The sequence below is a fragment of the Nycticebus coucang genome, chromosome 14 (assembly GCF_027406575.1).
Source record: "Nycticebus coucang isolate mNycCou1 chromosome 14, mNycCou1.pri, whole genome shotgun sequence".
Classification (NCBI taxonomy): Eukaryota; Metazoa; Chordata; class Mammalia; order Primates; family Lorisidae; genus Nycticebus; species Nycticebus coucang.
The window spans coordinates 58,901,952-58,920,974 of record NC_069793.1 but is presented as its reverse complement, the minus strand read 5'-3'; the positions used below and the strand labels follow the sequence as shown (position 1 = coordinate 58,920,974).

The window sequence follows — 19,023 nt, the reverse complement described above, 5'->3', positions numbered from 1 at the left end:
GAGAAAATTTTTAAAAATTTCAAAACAAATTAAAATGAAAAAATAACATAGCAAAACCTATAACATAGAGTAAAAGCAGTAATAAAAAGATAGTTAATAGCATTAAGTGTCTACATTTAAAAAGTAGACAACCTTACAATAAACAACCCAATGATGTATCTCAAAGAACTAGAAAAGTAAGAGCAACTAAATCTAAAATTGGTAGAAGAAAAGAGATAATAAAAATCACAGCAGAAATAAATGAAATTGAAACAAAAAATAAAGAAGAGCAATGAAACAAAAACTTGGATTTTAAAAAATATAAATAATATCAATACACCTTTAGCTAGCCTAAGAAAAAAAGTGAGAAGACCCAAATAAAAGTGGAGAAAGGAGACATTACTACATACAACTGATGCAGAAATTCAAAAGATCTTTTGAGACTACCTTCAACAACTACAGGTTAATAAATTGAAAAACCTATAAGAAATGGATAAGTTCTTAGACACATACAACCTATCAATATTGAACCAGGAAGAAATTCAAAATCAGAACAAACCAATAGCAAGTAATGAGACAGAAGAAGTAATAAAGAAGTCTCCCATCAAAGAAAAGCCCGGGACCTGAAGACATCACTGCTGAATTCTACCAAGCATTCAAAGAAAAATTAATACTAATCTACTTAAACTATTCAAAAATATTGCTGAGGAAGGAAAATTCCCAAATTTATTCTACAAGGTCTGTATCACCCAAACCTGAACCAGACAAAGACACAAGAAAAAAAGAAAATTGTAAGCCAGTATCTCTGAAGAACACAGATACAAAAATCCTCAGCAAAATATTAGCAAACTGATTATAACAGCATATTAGAAAGGACTATTCATTATGCTTGCGTGGGATAGAGAACCGGTCAATTTAATACATCATATCAACAGAATGAATGACAAAAATCATATCATCATTTCAACCAATGCTGAAAAAGCATTTGATAAAATTCAACATTGCTTCACTATAAAAATTCTCGAAAAACTTTGTATAAAAAGAATTCACTTCAATGTGCAAAAAGCCATATACACATATAACAGATCCACTGAATGTGGAAAAACTGAAAATTGTCTTCTATGATCTGGAAAAAGTTAAGGATGCCCACTTTTACTACTGTTATTCAACATATTACTGGAAGTTCTAGATGGAGCAGTCAGACAAGAGGAAAAAAAGGGGGCATCCAGATTGGAAAGGAAGAAGTCAAATTAAACCTGTTTACAGACAATATGTTTTTATATCTAGAGAAATGTAAAGACTCCACAATAAATCTATTAAAACTGATAAACAAATTTAGTAATGTTGCAGGGTACAAAATCAATGTACAAAACTAAGTAGAGATTTTTCTTTCTTTTTTTTTTTTGACACAGATTCTCATTATGTTACTGTTAGTAGAGTGCTGTGGTGTCACAGCTCACAGCAACCTCAAACTCTTGGGCTTAAGCAAGTCTCTTGCCTCAGCCTCCCAAGTAGCTGCGACTACAGGTGCCCGCCACAATGCCCAGCTATTTTTTGTTTTATTGTTGTTGTTGCAGTTGTCATTGTTGTTTAGCAGGCCTGGGCAGGGTTCAAACTTGCTAGCCTTGGTGTATGTGGCCAGCGCCCTAACCACTGAGCTATGGACACCAAGCCAAAAAATCAGTAGTAATTTTTATATGCCAACAGAAAACAATCTGAAACAGAACCCCTCTCCCCAAAAAGCTACAAATAAAATAAAATAACTAGGAATAAAATTAACCAAAGAAATAAAAGATATCTACAATGAAAACTACAAAACATTTATGAAAAAAACTGAAGAGGATATAAAATAATAGAAAGATATTCCAAGCTTATGGATTGGAGGAATTAATATTTTTAAAATGTATGTATGACCCAAAGCAATCTACAGATTCAATGCCATCCCCATCAAAATGCCACTTAGCATTCTTCACCAAAATAGAGAAAACAACCATAAAATGGTTGGAACCATTTTGTGCAATCACAAAAGACCTAGAATATCCAAAGCCCATCCTGAGCAAAAAGAAAAACATTGGAGTAATCACATTATTTAACTTAAAACTACACTACAGAACTATAAAAACCAAAAAGGTATGGTACTGGCATAAAAACAGAAAAAGACCAATGATACAGAGTAAAGAACCCAGTAATAACTTCACATATCCACAGTGAATTTATCTTGACAAGGATGCCAAGAACATATACAGAGGACAGGATATGTCTTCAATAATTGGTGCAGTGAAAATTGGATATCCATATGCAGACAAGTAAAGCTATACTGCTATATCACACTATATACAAAAATCAAATCAAAAAGGAAGAAACTAAAAACCAAAACCTAATACATGAACTATGCAACTACTAAAAGAAAACCAGGGAAACAACCTCAGGACATTGGTCTGGGCAAAGACTTCTTGAATCATACCCCAAAGCACAGGCCACCAAAACAAAATTGGCCAAGTGGGATCACATCAAGCAAAAAGGCTTCTGACAGTGAAGGAACAATCATCAAAATGAAGAGCCAGCCCATGGAATGAGAGAAAATATTTTAAAGTACCCATCTGACAAGGGATTAATACTAAAATATATAAGATGCTCCAACTACTTAATAGGCAAAAATAATCTAATTAAAACGAGCAAAGAATCTAAATAGACATTTCTCAGAAGAAGACATATGATTGGCTAACAGATATATGAAAAAATGCTCAACATCTTCAGTCATCAGAGAAATGGAAATCAAAATTACAATGAGATATGATCTCACCCCAGCTAAAATGGTCATTATAAAAGAAAGGAAATTAATGAATGTTGATAAGGATGTGGAGAAGGGGGAATTCTCATAGATTATTGCTGGGAATGTAAATTAGTACAATTCCCATGAGGAACTGTTCCTATGAGGAACAGTATGGAAGTTCTTAAAAATAAAAAACAAAAATAGAACTACCATAAATCTACTCCTGAGTATATATCCAAAGGAGGGAAAGTCAGTATATCAAAAAGATACCTGCACTGCCATGTTTATTTCAGGACTATTCACAATAACCAAGATAGGGAATCAACTGAAGTGCCTACCAATGGATTAATGCATAAAGAAACTGTGGTACATATATACAATGGAATGCTATATAGCCAAAAAAGAATGAAATCTTGCCATTTGCAACAACATGGATGGAACTAAAGAATGTTAAGTGAAATAGGCCAAGTACATAAAGACAAATTGTATATTCTCCTTCAAATGTGGGAGCTAAATATTAAAAACAATTATCTCTTAGAGACAGAGAGTAGAAGGATGGTTCCCAGATGCTGTGAAGGATAGTGAGCTGGGGATAAAAAGGAGATCGTTAATGGGTGTCATAACATAGTTAGATAGAATGAAAAATACTTGATAGCCCAACAAAGTGATTATAATCAACATGAAGTTGGGATATACCTTAAAATAACTGAAAGAATTGAAAAGTTCCTAACACAAAGAAATGTTAAATACCCGAAGTGATGGGTACCCTAATTACCTTTATTTGATTAAAATGCATTGTATGTCTGTATCAAAACACACTATAAATATATATAAATAGTATCAATTGTTATGTACTTATAATAATTAAAAATCAGAAAATTAAAACAAACCAAAAATCAGTAATAAAAGACATATACTTAAGTAGAGAAAGTATGGATATTAAATTCCTGTTTAAATAAATAAAATTGAACAAAAAATATGAAATAAGAATATGGAAGTTAAAACAACAAATGAGATTTTGTATTTTGCTTTTTAGGTAAAATTTTCAAAATATTATTTCCAAGTTTAATGATATAGCAAGATGACTGATAGGCTTTTAAGTGAAAAGCAAACTATCAGACTCTATGTGATATATCACTTTAATCTTTTATGGGCATGATGTTTATGTGTGTGTGTATACACATGTACATTTTTTGTGGTATGTTCTACAGATATTTCTCCTGCAGTGAGAGTCCATAGATCACAGACTGCTGTCAGCTATAAGGAGGCAGGATAGCTCACCAATTAGCACTGGAGCCTTTGACATTGTACTGCACCTTGGCTTCTCTACTTGATGTGTGACAAGCAGTAAATTACTTGGTTTTCTTGTACTTTGCTCTCATCTGTAAAATGGTGTTACAATAATACTTACCTAATATGTAAAGATTAAATAAAATACAAAACATTTAAAGACCATTATCCTAAGTGAAATATTTCAGAAATGGAAAATCAGACACCACATGTTCTTACCAAGTAGTAGCTAAAGGATAGGCACACACAGATGCAAAGACATACAAAGGACATTGGAAACCAAGAAGGGAGGAAGGTGGGAGGGGGTGATGGCTAAAAATGTACCTAGTTCGTGTGATGGGCACACTAAGTGCCCTGGACTTAAGCATTATATAAATATGCATGTAACAGAAACATTTTTACCCCCCTGAGTATTTTGGAATGAAAAAAAGAAAACAAAAAAGAATTTAGTGCAGTAAATATATATATATGTGTGTATGATATGTATATTATTTAATATCCTATTATAATAATGGGATTTTGATCCAAAAGTAGCTGAACAATTAGGAAAATAATCAGTAAGGAAAAAAAACCATAGAAATGAGGGTTTTGACTGAGGAAAATGATTATTGTCGATAATTTTTACCCTTAGCATTCTTTTTTTTTTTTTTTGAGACAGAGTCTCACTTGGTAGAATGCCCTGGCATCACAGCTCACAGCAACCTCAAATTCTTGGGCTTAAGCGATTCTCTTGCCTCAGCCTCCCAAGTAGCTGGGACTGCAGGCACCCACCACAACAGCTGGCTATTTTTGTTGTTGTTGTTTAGCAGGCCCAGGACAGGTTCTAACCTGCCAGTTCTGGTGTATGTGGCAGGTGCCCTAACTACTGAGCTGCGGGCGCCAAGCCCCTTATCATTCTTTTATGCTTTGCTTACCCTTTGACATTTAAATTGTGTTGCTGGCAAAATTAAAAGTCGAGATCAAATGTGATAAGGAAGAATGAGAGGCTTCTAGGCATATAAAGTGAAGGGCCAGGTCAAGCACTGGGTAAATTTAATGAAACTATTCTCTTTTTAAAAAACTCTTTATTTTTATTACAAAAATTTTCAAACACATATAAAAGTAGAATGAAAAATAAGGTCTCAAGTACCTAATAATAAGATTCAAATGTGTTGAACAATTTTGACTGCTTAGTTGATTAGAGTTTGATCATAATAAAAATATATTTTAAAAAATTAAAAAACTCCTTTTTATTATTATTTTTACAAGTTTACTTTATGACCACATTTAAATATTTAAAAAAAAATTTAATTGTGGTACAACACACATAAAATTTACCATACTCACTGTTTTTAGTAGGGTTCAGTAGTGTTAGTATATTCATATTGTTCTGAAAGAGCAGTCAAATTCAGACAGTAGAAAAATTCAGTCAAATTCCCTAGAATGGTGGTAAGAGGGATGATAGAGGATGGTCGCCAGGAGATAGAGGGATGGGGACATAGAGTGTTGTTGTTTAATGGTTGTAGAGTTATCAGTTTTGTCAAATGAAAAATTTCTGGAGATCTGTTACACAAAGACTCCTTTATTTTTGAAAGTCTGAAAATTAAAATTATGCTATAAGTCTAACATTAGAACTTAAACTTTCTTATAAGTTAAATGTTAAAAAAAATAGCCATATGTAAGGAATCTTAGGAAATTCATTATTGTGCCATAGAAGAAGAGTTTGTTTGTATATATGATTTTTAGATCCATAGAAAATAAGCTATTCATAACGATTACCTTTGGGAAGTGGGATTCTGGTGGGAACAGGGCAAATAGCTATAGGTAGACTTTCAGTTTTGTTGTTGTTGACAATTTACATTTTCTAAGTAGAAAAAGAAAAGAAATTAATAAAATAAAGAAATTAAAACATAAAAATTTGAAGAAATTATAATGATATAATACAGACAATAGAAACTATAACAATGAATCTTGCTCAGATTAATTAGAAAGGACACTGTTGACGGTGTTTCTCTGAAGTGAATAAGGGACCATAGTGCAGTCTGTCTCAAAACTTTTGTAGTGACATGCACACAAATTGATGTTTTGATATTTATATAAGTACATTGGAAAATGATCACCACATTAAGCTAATTAATATATCTATCACCTTCACATAGGATGGTCATTTTCTTTTTATCTTCTGTGGTGAGAAGACTTAAGATCTACCCTTTTAGCAGATTTCAAGTATACATTAACTATTGTCAATATGGTATACATTGGATCTCAAGAACTGACTCATACTACATAACTGAAATTTAGTACCCTTCAATCAATGTCTCTTTATTTCTCCCTCCCCTAAGCTTTATAACAGTTTTTAAATTTTCTTCCAATTCTTTGACTGGTCTATCTTCTGCCAATAAACAGTGCAAATTTTTGCCTTTTTCCTCATCTTTTATACAATTGTTTTGCCAAAAATGATCTGCAATTCTAAACTTCACATTTCCCCCCACAGGAACATTCTGGTGTTTTTGTATTTTTTTTTTTTTTTGCTAGTTTTTTGCTTTTGGTTTTTATACTTCAACCACCTCTTTATTGTTCAGAGTCAGCTTTAATGCAACTACTTTCTAAAGTTTTTTACTCCGTCTGCAAGGCAGAGCTGAACTTTATCTTCACACTATCCAGAAAAATATTTCTACATACTTTCTTTCATGCAGTTGTTACATTGTCCTTTAATTATTTGTTTACATGATTGTCTCTGTGGGCAAAGTTGCCGCTTTAAGATGGTGTAACATATATTATTTACTTCTATTATCTGTATTTCAATATCACTTGACACATAGCAGGGGTTAAATAAAAGTTAACTGAATAAGTAAATAGACTCATGCCTAGATTCCCACATCAGCACGTTCACCCCCTTAAGAGAAGCAGGGGTGAGTAGAGAGGGTTATGTTGGCTGTTTAGACTTTGAGCTCTCACCTGGGATGTGAAAATGTTGACTTAGAAAATGTTGTCTTAGAAACTGAAGAAGGGTGGGAACTACGGACAGGGAAGAGGGCTCCATTCCTGCACATGTAACTAGCATATTCATACAACCTGCTGGGGCCATCCAGCAGTGTCTGACTCTGAGAAGTTTCACTTTATGTTTCCATGGCAAGGGGCTCAGGTTCTATACTGGTTCTGCCTGCTCCTAATGCTCATATCCAGGTGGCTAAGCAGAATAAGGATGGAAGCCTTTGGGGGCACAATGAGACAGCAAGAAGCAGCAGAGAATATGGTAGATTTGTTTTCAGTGCAAAATGAGCAGCAGAGGGTTTCCACAGTCTTTTCAAACACTGGAATCCTTGGTCAAAGCCTTACCCACCCCCAGATGACTTGCAGAAGAAGATACATGAGGGCGCTATTCAGGGGAAGTTACAAAAAGACAAACAACATTCTTTGTTGAAGCCAGATAGAAAAGAGAGAGGGGCAAGAGAGTTAAAGGCAAAGCTTTCCTCCCTCCATGAACAGAATCAAAATTTCACACTCCTTGAAAGTAATAATTCCTCCTCAGCATCCTACCCACTCATACCTGGAGCACTGGCATGAAATAAGCACAGGACACAGTGCAGTGAAGAAGAAATAAGCAATGAATGAAGAGAGGTGTGGTTTTGGTAGCCTGCTAATCCATATCTTAATAGGTAACCTCCTCTGAAGTTTACCAAATATGCTGGGGTTGATATCATCCAGGTTTTGGGTCTCACTCTACCTCAACCCAAGGACTACCATTGTAATAAAAGACACAATCCCAAATTCACCTAGGAATAAGCCTGGGGGGTTTTCCTAAAGGAAGTCTTCAAATCTGAGATCCTAAGAGCTGTTATAATCAGGGTATTCCCTCAGGCAATAAGTGCTGTGAACTTTTTAAACTTTTCTACAATAAGAGATACCTAAGGGCATTACTGAAATACAGGAATAACATCTGATGTCAAGTAAAACAATAATGTTTCCCAAACCATCCTATAGACCTCTGGGGCCTCAAAGTTCTTATGGGATATCATCCATAACAATGATAATGTAAAAGGCAGCCAACACAGGTATATTCTGCATCATCTGGATGATGCCCATCAAGCAACAAGCTACCAGAGGATATCAGAACTCTTTTCTGCACTTGTACCAAAAATGTTCTAATTGTCTTCCACTAATAGGTGAGAAACACATCAGGGCTAAGTGGTGCAGTCCAAGATGTCACTACTATTTAAGTGAAAATTTTACTATCATTATAGAAATATAGAAGAATGGTATTATAACAAAGTCCGATATATAACACAGGGCCATATCAATAAGCACAATGGATTTCCCCACCTAACTCCCATTTTAAGTCTTTCCCAGAATCCCAAACACTTCTTGTCAGGGGTGTCTGGATGTTACCTGGTCCCCCAGTTCCCAGCGTCAAGGATAAATACTGGTATCAAGTTGTACTGATGATGGAGTGATCACAAACACAAAGCAAACTCGTACAAACAGTTTATCACGCAAAAGAAAGAATGGAAGGAGCGGCGCCTGTGGCTCAGTCTGTAAGGCGCCGGCCCCATATACCGAGGGTGGCGGGTTCAAACCGGGCCCTGGCCAAACTGCAACCAAAAAAATACCTGGGCGTTGTGGTGGGCGCCTGTAGTCCCAGCTACTCGGGAGGCTGACTGAGGCAAGAGAATCGCTTAAGCCCAGGAGTTGGAGGTTGCTGTGAGATGTGTGAGGCCATGGCACTCTACCGAGGGCCATAAAGTGAGACTCTGTCTCTACAAAAAAAAAAAAAAAAGAAAGAAAGAATGGAAGTACATAAGGAAGCTACACAAAATAACAATAAAGTGAAAATATATTTCAGAGAGAGAAAAGGATAGTTCGTCTTAATGAGTGGGGAAAGACTGAGAAGTGTGAGCTGTTATAAATTTTTATAAGCTCACTAGTTTGTTCTGCCACCTTTTGTGGTGATTGGAGTGTTAGGTCTGCACAACAGAGTACATCACAGGTTGTCTAACAGAGTGATTATATAATACTTTCTCTTTCTACACATGCCTCTTCCTCAGAATTCTTCATGAAGCTGCATCTATACTATGCTAACTGAATGGTAATGAGCTCTAGGTCAGTTCTAGGTTACTAGAGACTCATCACTGGGTATGTTTCCACATGGAAACAGTTCCTAGCTACAATTTGGTTCCTACCTGAAATTTGGTTCCTACCTACATTTCAGTTCCCACTCTCCCCCTTCGCCACTCCCTTGCCACCTGTTTACCCTCTGCACAACCTAAACACTGATAAGCCCAAAATCTCAGCAAAAATAATTCTTTCCTTTCTTTTCACCCTTTCATATCCTATCTCAAGTCTTATCATCTCACCTGCCTCTTCATTGCTACAATTCTAGTTCAGTCCACCACCTCTTACGTGGGCTACCACTATAGAGATCAGTCTTACTGATTGCTTTTCTTGCTTCCATGCTTGTCTCCTATAATCCAACACAACACTCAAAACAACCTTTCAAAACATATCAGGATGGCTTTCTACTGAACATGAAATAAAGTCAATTGTTTTTTCAAGACTTCCATGTTTGCAATGGTTTAAATTATGTCACTTATAAAAAATGTGTCATCTCAAAACTCTGAATGTGACCATCTTTGGAATAAAGATCTTCGCAGATGTAATTAAGTAATCCCTTGAAATGAGAGCATGATGGACTAGGGTGGGCCCTATGACTAATTTTTGGTGTTTTTATAAGAAGAGAGAAGTAGAGGGGATAAGGCAAAATGGCCAAGTAGTAAACCTATAGGAATCATTCCTTGGCAGAAACACCAGTTCAACAATTATACATGCAAGTAAGCACCTTCAGAAAACCCCAGAATCAGTACCTAATTTTAAAATTACAATGGAACCTTCATAGTCGACCCCCTCCCTACACTGACCACCTCCTTAAATTGACCTATACTTCTTGACCTGCCATGGGAATATTTAGACCAGCCCCACCAGAAGGAAATCCTCTGCTCTGAAACCTGAGTTTTGGCTAGCCCCACCACAGGCTGAAAAAAAGTGGTATAGAGCCTCAAATAAATTAGTAAGGCAGTGAGGCCACAAAGACTGTGGTCCTTGTGTAATTCCAGTGTTTGTGTAGGTTCAGAGCCAGTGGACTTAGGATGCATGTGACTCAGTAAGACACCAGCAGTGGTAGACACACCAGTGCCTGTGTCACCACTCACCCAATTGCAGACAGTGCAGGTCAAGAAGATTCTTCGTCCATTTGGGGAATAGAAGGGAAAGAGAACTTTGTTTTGAAACTTGGGTACCAACTCAGACACAATAAAATATAGTACCAAGCAAACTTAAGATGTCCCTGAGTCAAGGCCTTAGTTTCTGAATGGCATTTCTGGACCCATATAGACCCAAAAAGAAATATGCTATCCAGAATGGAAAGATCCAGTCCTGGCAGAATTTACTACCTGATGACAAAAGGGCCTGTAAGCTTTGAATAAACATCAGACATAGCCAGGCAGCAGTCACTGTGGGCTTTGGGTGAGACTGCATTGGCTTCAGGTATGATCTGGTATGGTGTGGTGCCCATGAAGGAGTGCCAACATCAATTTACCCCAAACTCCAGCAGCCCAGCATGGAGTGTGAGGAAAGAGAGTGAGGGACTTTGCTTGGAAATCCGGGGAATTCTCCTGTATTTGACTGAAGTCCACCAAGGTGGTGGTACCACCAGGTGTCTACAGGAATCACAATATTACTGGTCTTGGGGTGTCCTCAGTGCTGATGTGGCTGCAGTGACCAAAGACATAGATCAAAAAGCCAATTCCCTTGAATATCTGGAAAGCCATCTCAAGAAGGAAAGATTCAAATAGGGAAAGACTGTGAAGATTATATAAATACCTAACTCTTCAGTGCCTGGGCATTGCTGAATGTCCACAAGCATCAGGAACATCCAGGAAAATATGACCTCACCAGACAAACTAAATAAGGTACAGTGGTCAATCCTGGAGTGATAAGGATATGTGACCTTTAAGACAAAGAATTCAAAATAGCTATTTTGAAGAAGCTCAATGAACTTCAAGACAACATAGAGAAGCAACTCAGAAGCCTATCAAAGAAATTTAACAGGGCGGCGCCTGTGGCTCAGTGAGTAGGGCGCCGGCCCCATATGCCGAGGGTGGCGGGTTCAAACCCGGCCCCGGCCAAACTGCAACCAAAAAATAGCCGGGCGTTGTGGCGGGCGCCTGTAGTCCCAGCTACTCAGGAGGCTGAGGCAAGAGAATTACTTAAACCCAGGAGTTAGAGGTTGCTGTGAGCTGTGTGATGCCACAGCACTCTACTGAGGGCCATAAAGTAAGACTCTGTCTCTACAAAAAAAAAGAAAAAAAAGAAATTTAACAAAGTGATAGAAAATTACTAGAAGAAAAAAATGATAAAAATAAGAAAATAAATAAAATTGAACCCCCCCAAACAAAAGGTCAATAAAACAAAAGTAGGTTTTTGAAAAGAAAAACAACATTGATGCACTTTTGTCCAGGCTAATTAAGAATAAAAGAAAAAAACAAAAAAGGAAAAAGAGGAAAGACCCAAATAAATATAATCAAAGATTAGAAAAGAGACATGAGAGCTGTTACTGAGGAAATCCTAAGGTTCATTAGAGACCACTGTGAGTAACTATGGAAAACCTAGAATAAACTGATAAATTACTAGACATATATAACTCACCAAAACTGAACCAGGAAGAAATAGAAAACGTGAATAAACCAATAACAAGTGATGAGATAAAGGTAGTAAGGCAAAGTCTCCCATTGACAAAAAACATGGGACCTGATGGTTTCACTGCTGAATTCTATTTTTTTTTTTTCTTTTGAGAAAAGTCTCACTATATCACCCTGGAAGAGCACTGTAGCCTCGGCCTAGCTTACAAAAATCTCAAACTCTTGGGCTTAAGTAATCTTCCTGCCTCAGCTTCTCAAGTAGCTGGGACTACAAATGCCTTCCATAACATCTGGATAATTTTCCTATTTTTAGTAGAGAAAAGGTCTCACTTTGCTCAGGCTGGTCTTGAACTCCTGATCTCAGGTGATCCTCTGATTTGGGCCTCCCAAAGTGCTAGGATTACAAGTGTGAGCCAATTTGCCTGGTTTTGTATTTTTTGTATTTTTGAAGTTTTCCATATGCTATGGACTCATGAAAACCATATATATTAATTCCTAAAATACTGGTAATATTGAAAATGGAAACAGAGACATACAAAGTAAAAGCCTCAATTTTTCAAATGTTTGGGTTCAACCTGTTTAAATGACTGCCAAGTTGTTATGGAAGTTTCTAAATGTTTCCCATCACTGATAGGTAGCAAGCAGTTCACTGAAAAGTATCAGCCTATTATGCTTTAGGTAGTACTGATTTATAGCACTGTTTTTATGCTTTTCTAACATTTTGCATCAATTCTCATCAATGAGAATCTCTAATTCTCTAATTATGGGAATCTCTCTAATTATGGAAAGAGGCATGCCATTTGAAAGGTTAGAGGTACAACTTTTTTACTCATCTCCATAAGTATAGGTGTGATTGTCCATTGAAAAGGGCCTTGCAGATCACTACAGACCATTGCTCATTTGTGACATATATTTTACCCCTCACACAATCTGACCTCTGTGGAACAAATGTTGCCTGCTTTCTGAATTTTTAACTATATCACTTAGCAAATCTGAAGGTTGGGAAAGTCAAAGGTGGTAGGAATGATCTTCTGACTGTTGACCAGAACTTTAGAGTAGAAATATTATAATCAGACTTAATCAATATATAACATTTTTTCTGAAAGTAATTTTGTAAGTTCATGCATGTATGACAATTCTCTTCCATGTGCCCCACGTTAAAACCCTTTTATAGAATCAGCCTCATCTCAAAAAATGTGTCACAGTTTCAGCTTTTTCCAGCGAGTATTACCATTGTGTTAAAAGCCAGGCTGCCACTGTCTGTCAGTCTCTACCCCACCAAACCACCCTCTATCGGAGAATAATATGCAGATAACTCCAGAATGTTGGAAAGAACCATTATTTCTGACAACAGACATATAGATTGAGGTTTTCCTGTCTTTATATTTATCATTACTTAACCTTTTAGTCAGTCCTGTTCCTTTCAATATAGCAGAGAGCAAAATATGAGTGCCAAAGGGTACAAAATTATTTCTAGCACTAGGCAAGTTCCCAAGCAAGTGGGTTTGGATACTTAAATGACTAATAAAGGAAGATCTTTGATAGATAAGCACTGAAATTGAAAGATTTCAATAGACTTTATTATACACAGCAATAAAATATCTCTCAGATTTGATTATTTTTTCTTCATATGCCATATTTGATATGCCAAACTATACACTGCTACAACAAACCATCTGTCCTAAAATGATGCTTAATACTTTAGAAGTACCAATGTACATTGATTCACACATTTTAGGCCTACTTCCAGTCTTTGATTTATTAGACTGACATTTTAATTTTAAAAAACAAATCTCTTTTATTTATTTATTTATTGAAACGGATTTGGTAGTACAAGTAGTTTTTGTTACATGGATGAATTGTATGATGATGATGTCAGTGCTTTCAGTGTTCCTGCCCATCACCAGAATAATGTACTTTGTATTCTAGGTAATTTTTTATCTGTTAATTACCTATTTAATTTTATTTATTTTTTATGTTCCTAATATTTTTATCTTTTCTCTCTCTCTCTTTTTTATTTATTTATTTATTTATTTATTAAATCATAGCTGTGTACATTAAAAGCTGAGTAAAGAAATTCTAGATTTAAATCTAACCATCCAGCATTTAGATTTAGCAGACATCTACAGAACATTTCATCCCAACAAAACTGAATACACATACTTATCAGCCCACGGAACTTACTCCAAAATCGATCACATCTTAGGTCACAAGTCTGACCTCAGTAAATTTAAAGGAATAGAAATTATTCTATTTTTATCTTTTAAAATAATTTTCATTTAAAAATATTAAAGGATATAAATGTTCTTGTTACATGGATGAATTGTATAATGCTAAAGTCCGGGCTTTTAGTGTATCCATCACCAGAATAGGGATAGGTAATTTTCTACCCCTCACCATCTCCCATTCTTAGTTTCTGATGTTCATTACATCACTGCATGACCATGTACACCCATCATTTAGAAATTAAACCCCTCTATAAGCGAGAACATGTGGTATATGTTTTTCTATTCCCAAGGTACTTCATTTAGGACAATGGTCTCCAGTTCTATCCAAGTTGCTGCAAAAGACATTATTTCATTCCTTTTTATGGTTGAGAAGTAGTCCATGGTGTGTGTATGTATATATTTATTTACATATACATATAGATGTACATATATATGTTTTTTAAACCACTCATTAATTGATGGAGACCTAGATTGATTTCGTATCTTTGCTATTGTGAATTATGCTATGAAAAACATTCAGAGGCAGAAGCCTTTTTGATGTAATGACTTCTTTTACTTTGGGTCGATACTCAGTAGTGGGATTGCTAGATCAAATAATAGGTATACTTTTATTTCTTTGAGGAATATCCATCCTGTTTTCCCTAGAGATTGTACTAATTTCAATTCCCACCAAAAGTGTACAAGCATTCTTTTTCGCCACATCTCCATCAACATCTACTCTTTTTTGACCTTTTAATGTTGGCCATTCTAAGAGGGTAAGGCAGTATCTTAATGTGGCTTCAATTTGAATTTTCCTAATGATTAGTGATGCTTAGCATTTTTCATATGTTTGTTGGCCATTTGTGTACCTTCTGTTGAAAAAATGTGTTTGTGTTTTTTTCCCCATGTTTTGAAATTTGTACTGATTTTTTTCTTTAGTTCTTTGTAGATTCTGGATATTAATCCTTTATCAGATATATAGTTTGTGAAAATTTTCTCCCATTCTGTAGGTTGTCTACTTACTCTGTTGATGATTTCCTTTGCTGTGCAGAAACTTTTTAGTTTAATTAAGTACCATTTATTTATTTTTTGTTGTTGCTATCCGTGCATTTTTGGTCTTAGTCATAAATTCTTTTCCTAGCTCAATTCCCAGAAGAGTTTCTCCTATATTTTTTCTTCTAGAACTTTTATGATTTCACTGCAGTTTTAAACCTGCAGTTTTAAAGTTCTAAAGTTTGACTTTCTCTCATTACCTAACATTTAGAGATAGTTCAGTGTTTGATGAAAGCAGAATGTCGATTTCACCAAAGGTCTATTTCCCTGTATTGGATCATATGTATTAGTTCACATAATCTGAAAACAGTACATATCTCATGCATATCATAAACCTATTATGGCACACATTATTCTCCCATGCAGAATCATTCTACACACAATACATTAAATCCAGCAAGGACATTATCACATAAAATGAACAGCATTGGATAGTAAGGACTGACCATGTGCATTGAATCTGTAGTAGCCAGAAGTCTATGTGGTAAGTTTCATTTTCATCCGGGCTTACACATTTTCTATGGCTCATGTCATCCTTTATCCTAATTCCTTTGTTTGTAGCTACATTAAGAGGAAACCATAAAGAGGTGAATGCCAAATTTAAATTACTCACAGGAAAACAATAAAGTGCTTTGATACCTTTCCCAGTTTGTGAAGACAGGATTTTGTTAAGATTAGCAGCACTATTTTTTATATAAAAAGAATTTCTGCAAAGGGCTTCATAGCACATGGATGTAAGTCTGGAAAGAAAAGGAAATATGAAGTAATGGCATAACTTTGTGTCATGGGCCTTCTTCCAGGAGAAATGGAGAATCATGATGGGAGAAAGAGCAGTACTGGGGTGATCCCCAGCTATGTTTTCATGGTTCAGGCCCTGCAATCAGGGGAGGTAGTTGGTATTCCTACATACCAATGAAATGTTGGGTGTACGCCACTTGATACCTAGAGTTAAACTTTTAGTTAAGTATGGGGAGTGGGACAGTAGTGGTTTTTCTTCTAAAGGAGGGGCAGGGCACATGCAGAACACCAGTGAGAAGCTGCAGACATGTCACTGATGGTGCTACTGCCTCAACAGAATTTCATGACAGTGGACAGAAAAAACTAAATTGGTCAACTGTCCCACAGAAAAAACTCCAGAATTTCTTTTCAATTGTCTGTCATTCTATTCCACTTCCCACAGAGAACTAAAGGGATATTGGCAAAATTAGACTTGCAGAAGAGAAGAGAGTATGTTTTGGAAGGGACAGCTATGGGGTATTGGTGTCATGGGGGAGGGTAATGACATGATAGTTCTATTTCATTTCATTTCATTTTATTTATTTTTTCTCCCCATCTGTTGCCTAGGATGGAGTACAGTAGCATGATCATAGTCCACTGTAGGTTTGAACTCCTAGGGTCAAACAATCCTTCTGCCTTGGCCTTCTGAGTAGCTGAGACTACCGGTGTGCCCCACAGTGTCTATCTAATGCCATGACAGTTCTGATGTAAGAAAGTTGCTTCTGGTCCATTTTCCTCATGCCATCAATTATTGGTGGAAGGAGGGATTGTGTGAGATATCAAAGATGTTTGATGGAGTGTGAGATCCTACATTTTGTTGCGCAGTCTGAGAGCTTGCCCATGCACAGTTAAACTGCCTATAGGAGTAGTTTAGAACTCCAAGGAATGTTTGCAGTATCATATCTTCATGAAAATAAATTATTGACTTTTTATCACTGGAAATTGGTGAATCTAGTGTATTGACATTTGCTAGGATTTCAAGACACTGGATAGCTATGGATAATTGGCAAGAGATAAGTCTAGCATTCAGCTGTGGAGTTTAGAGCTGAAAGCAAATATCGTATCCCTGGTTGAAAATGGATTTGATGCACTAATGGCCAGGTAAATAAAGACCTTGCTTACTATTAACATTTTTCATCAGTATACTACCATTAAACTTTAAGAGAAGCAATCTGCAACCACAGAAAATAAGCTTGAACAAAACTGCATTAGACAAACTTGAAAATATTCCTGAGGGTGCAGGAGTTCCTGTATGATCTTTGTTGATGTCTCAGACTAGAGATGGTTTGGGGAAAAAAGATGTTAAAGATCTGAAGCACTTTGGAATGTCTCCAAACACTTTGGTATGTCCCCTGATTACATACCAAAATAACGATCCCTTCTTCTGAGAAGCTCTATCTTCCAAATGCTTTCCTAAATGCCTCCTTCACATCCTTATTTCTTAGGCTATAAATGAAAGGATTCATCATAGATGTTATGACTGAGTAGAACACTGAGATAACCTTGTCCCCCTCATTCATTTTCTTTGAATTAGGCTGCATGTAGGTAAATATTGTTGACCCATAGAAGAAGAAAACAACACTAAAATGGGAACCACAGGTAGAGAAGACCTTGAGCCTCCCTTTCCCTGACTGTATTTGAATCACAGTGGAGATAATATTCCAGTAGGAAAAAAGGATAAGAGAGACAGGACCTAGAAGGATGACCACACCCATTGCAAAGATGGCCATTTCTGTGCTATAGGTATCTACTGAAGCCAGCTTCAAGAGAGCAGGAGGCTCACAAAAATAATGATTAATTATATTCTGTCCATGATATGGAAGACATAAAGTGAATGTGGTATCTACTAAGGACACAAATGCTCCACTGGCCCATGACGCTGTGACTAGTTGAACACAAACCCTCTGGGACATGAGGGTGGAATAGTGCAGGGGTTTGCAGACAGCCACATAGCGGTCATAGGACATTGCTGCTAGAAGTGAACTCTCTGTACAACCCATTATTAGGAAAAAAACCATCTGAATCAAGCATCTAGTAAAAGAAATGGTCTTTCTTATGACCAGCAAATGGAATAGCAACTGGGGAACAATAGTTGTAGAGAAGCAAAGATCAGTAAATGACAGATTTTTAAGTAAGAAGTACATTGGTGTGTGAAGTTGAGAGTCAACATGAATTAGGAATATAATGAGCAGATTCCCAAACACAGTCAGCAGGTAAATGATGAGAAATATCACAAAAAGCAGTATCTGGGTCTGCTTATCTGAAGAAAGGCCCAGAAAGATAAATTGAGTCACATAGGTTTGGTTTTCTTTGCCCATTGATGTTTACTCCTGTCTACAGATTGGTATAAACAGAGCAATTAAATGTTGGATGATGGAACACCAAATACAAAAAATTAATGTCTCATCAGAAGAACAAATGTATTTGATTTAAAAAGTTTTATAAATATCTAAGACACTTGATTTTATAATTTTTCCACCCGTATATTCCCACTGAAGCAGTCTGGTTGGTAGGTTCGGAAAAGGCAGGATATGCTTTCTTGGTGATCCTTGCTGGCAGAGTGCTATCAACCATACAGACATTGTTCAACAATTGCTTGGATAATGTCAAAAGTCTTCATAGGACATTACATGTTATTTGTCTAAACTGAAGAAGGATATAAATATATGGATTTGAGAAAATGTAAATAATTCTCCCTTTAGTAGAAAGCTCGACTTTTATTTTCTAAGTTACTTAACACACAGATTTTAGCTTTAATTTCATCACATATCAAAGGCCAATAGTCAATTTTTGTATTTTGTTTCCTATGGATTCTCTATTATTCTTTCAAGCAAGAATGGAAATTTTAAGAGGTTACTTTCAATCATGTTGTAATCTATAGTCCTTGTCTTTCCCTAAATTCTTTATAGGACAGAGAAACAAGCCTTGATGGTGATGGCAGTGCTAAAAAGTAAGCCATAAAGGGACCTCATTGTCATGTATCTAAGAAAGTGAAGAAGTAGCAGATAGGCAGCACCACACACTATGGTAGGCAAGGCCCTTCATGGATACCAAATGCAGCCATAACACCTGCCTGCATAGTTGCAAAGTCTAATCTGGCATAACAGTATTTGACCTCATTCATGCTGCAGTTTGATTTAGAATAACCAATCAGTTAAACAAGTGCATCAGTAGGAAATCAGGCATTGGTCTCACAGTCTGAAGCCAGCTTGGAAACATTATTCAAAGTCTATACTTTGCTGTATATCATCAATAAACAAGGAATAAGATG

General features: G+C 36.2%; 1 protein-coding gene across 1 annotated transcript; it reads right to left on the bottom strand.

The window, feature by feature from the left end:
• Nucleotides 1–17,146: 17,146 nt before the first annotated feature.
• LOC128565689 (olfactory receptor 2D3-like) lies at nucleotides 17,147–18,070 on the bottom strand. The gene has a single exon (XM_053562329.1). It carries the CDS (start codon nucleotides 18,068–18,070, stop codon nucleotides 17,147–17,149), a length of 924 nt encoding a protein of 307 aa, XP_053418304.1.
• Nucleotides 18,071–19,023: the final 953 nt, after the last annotated feature.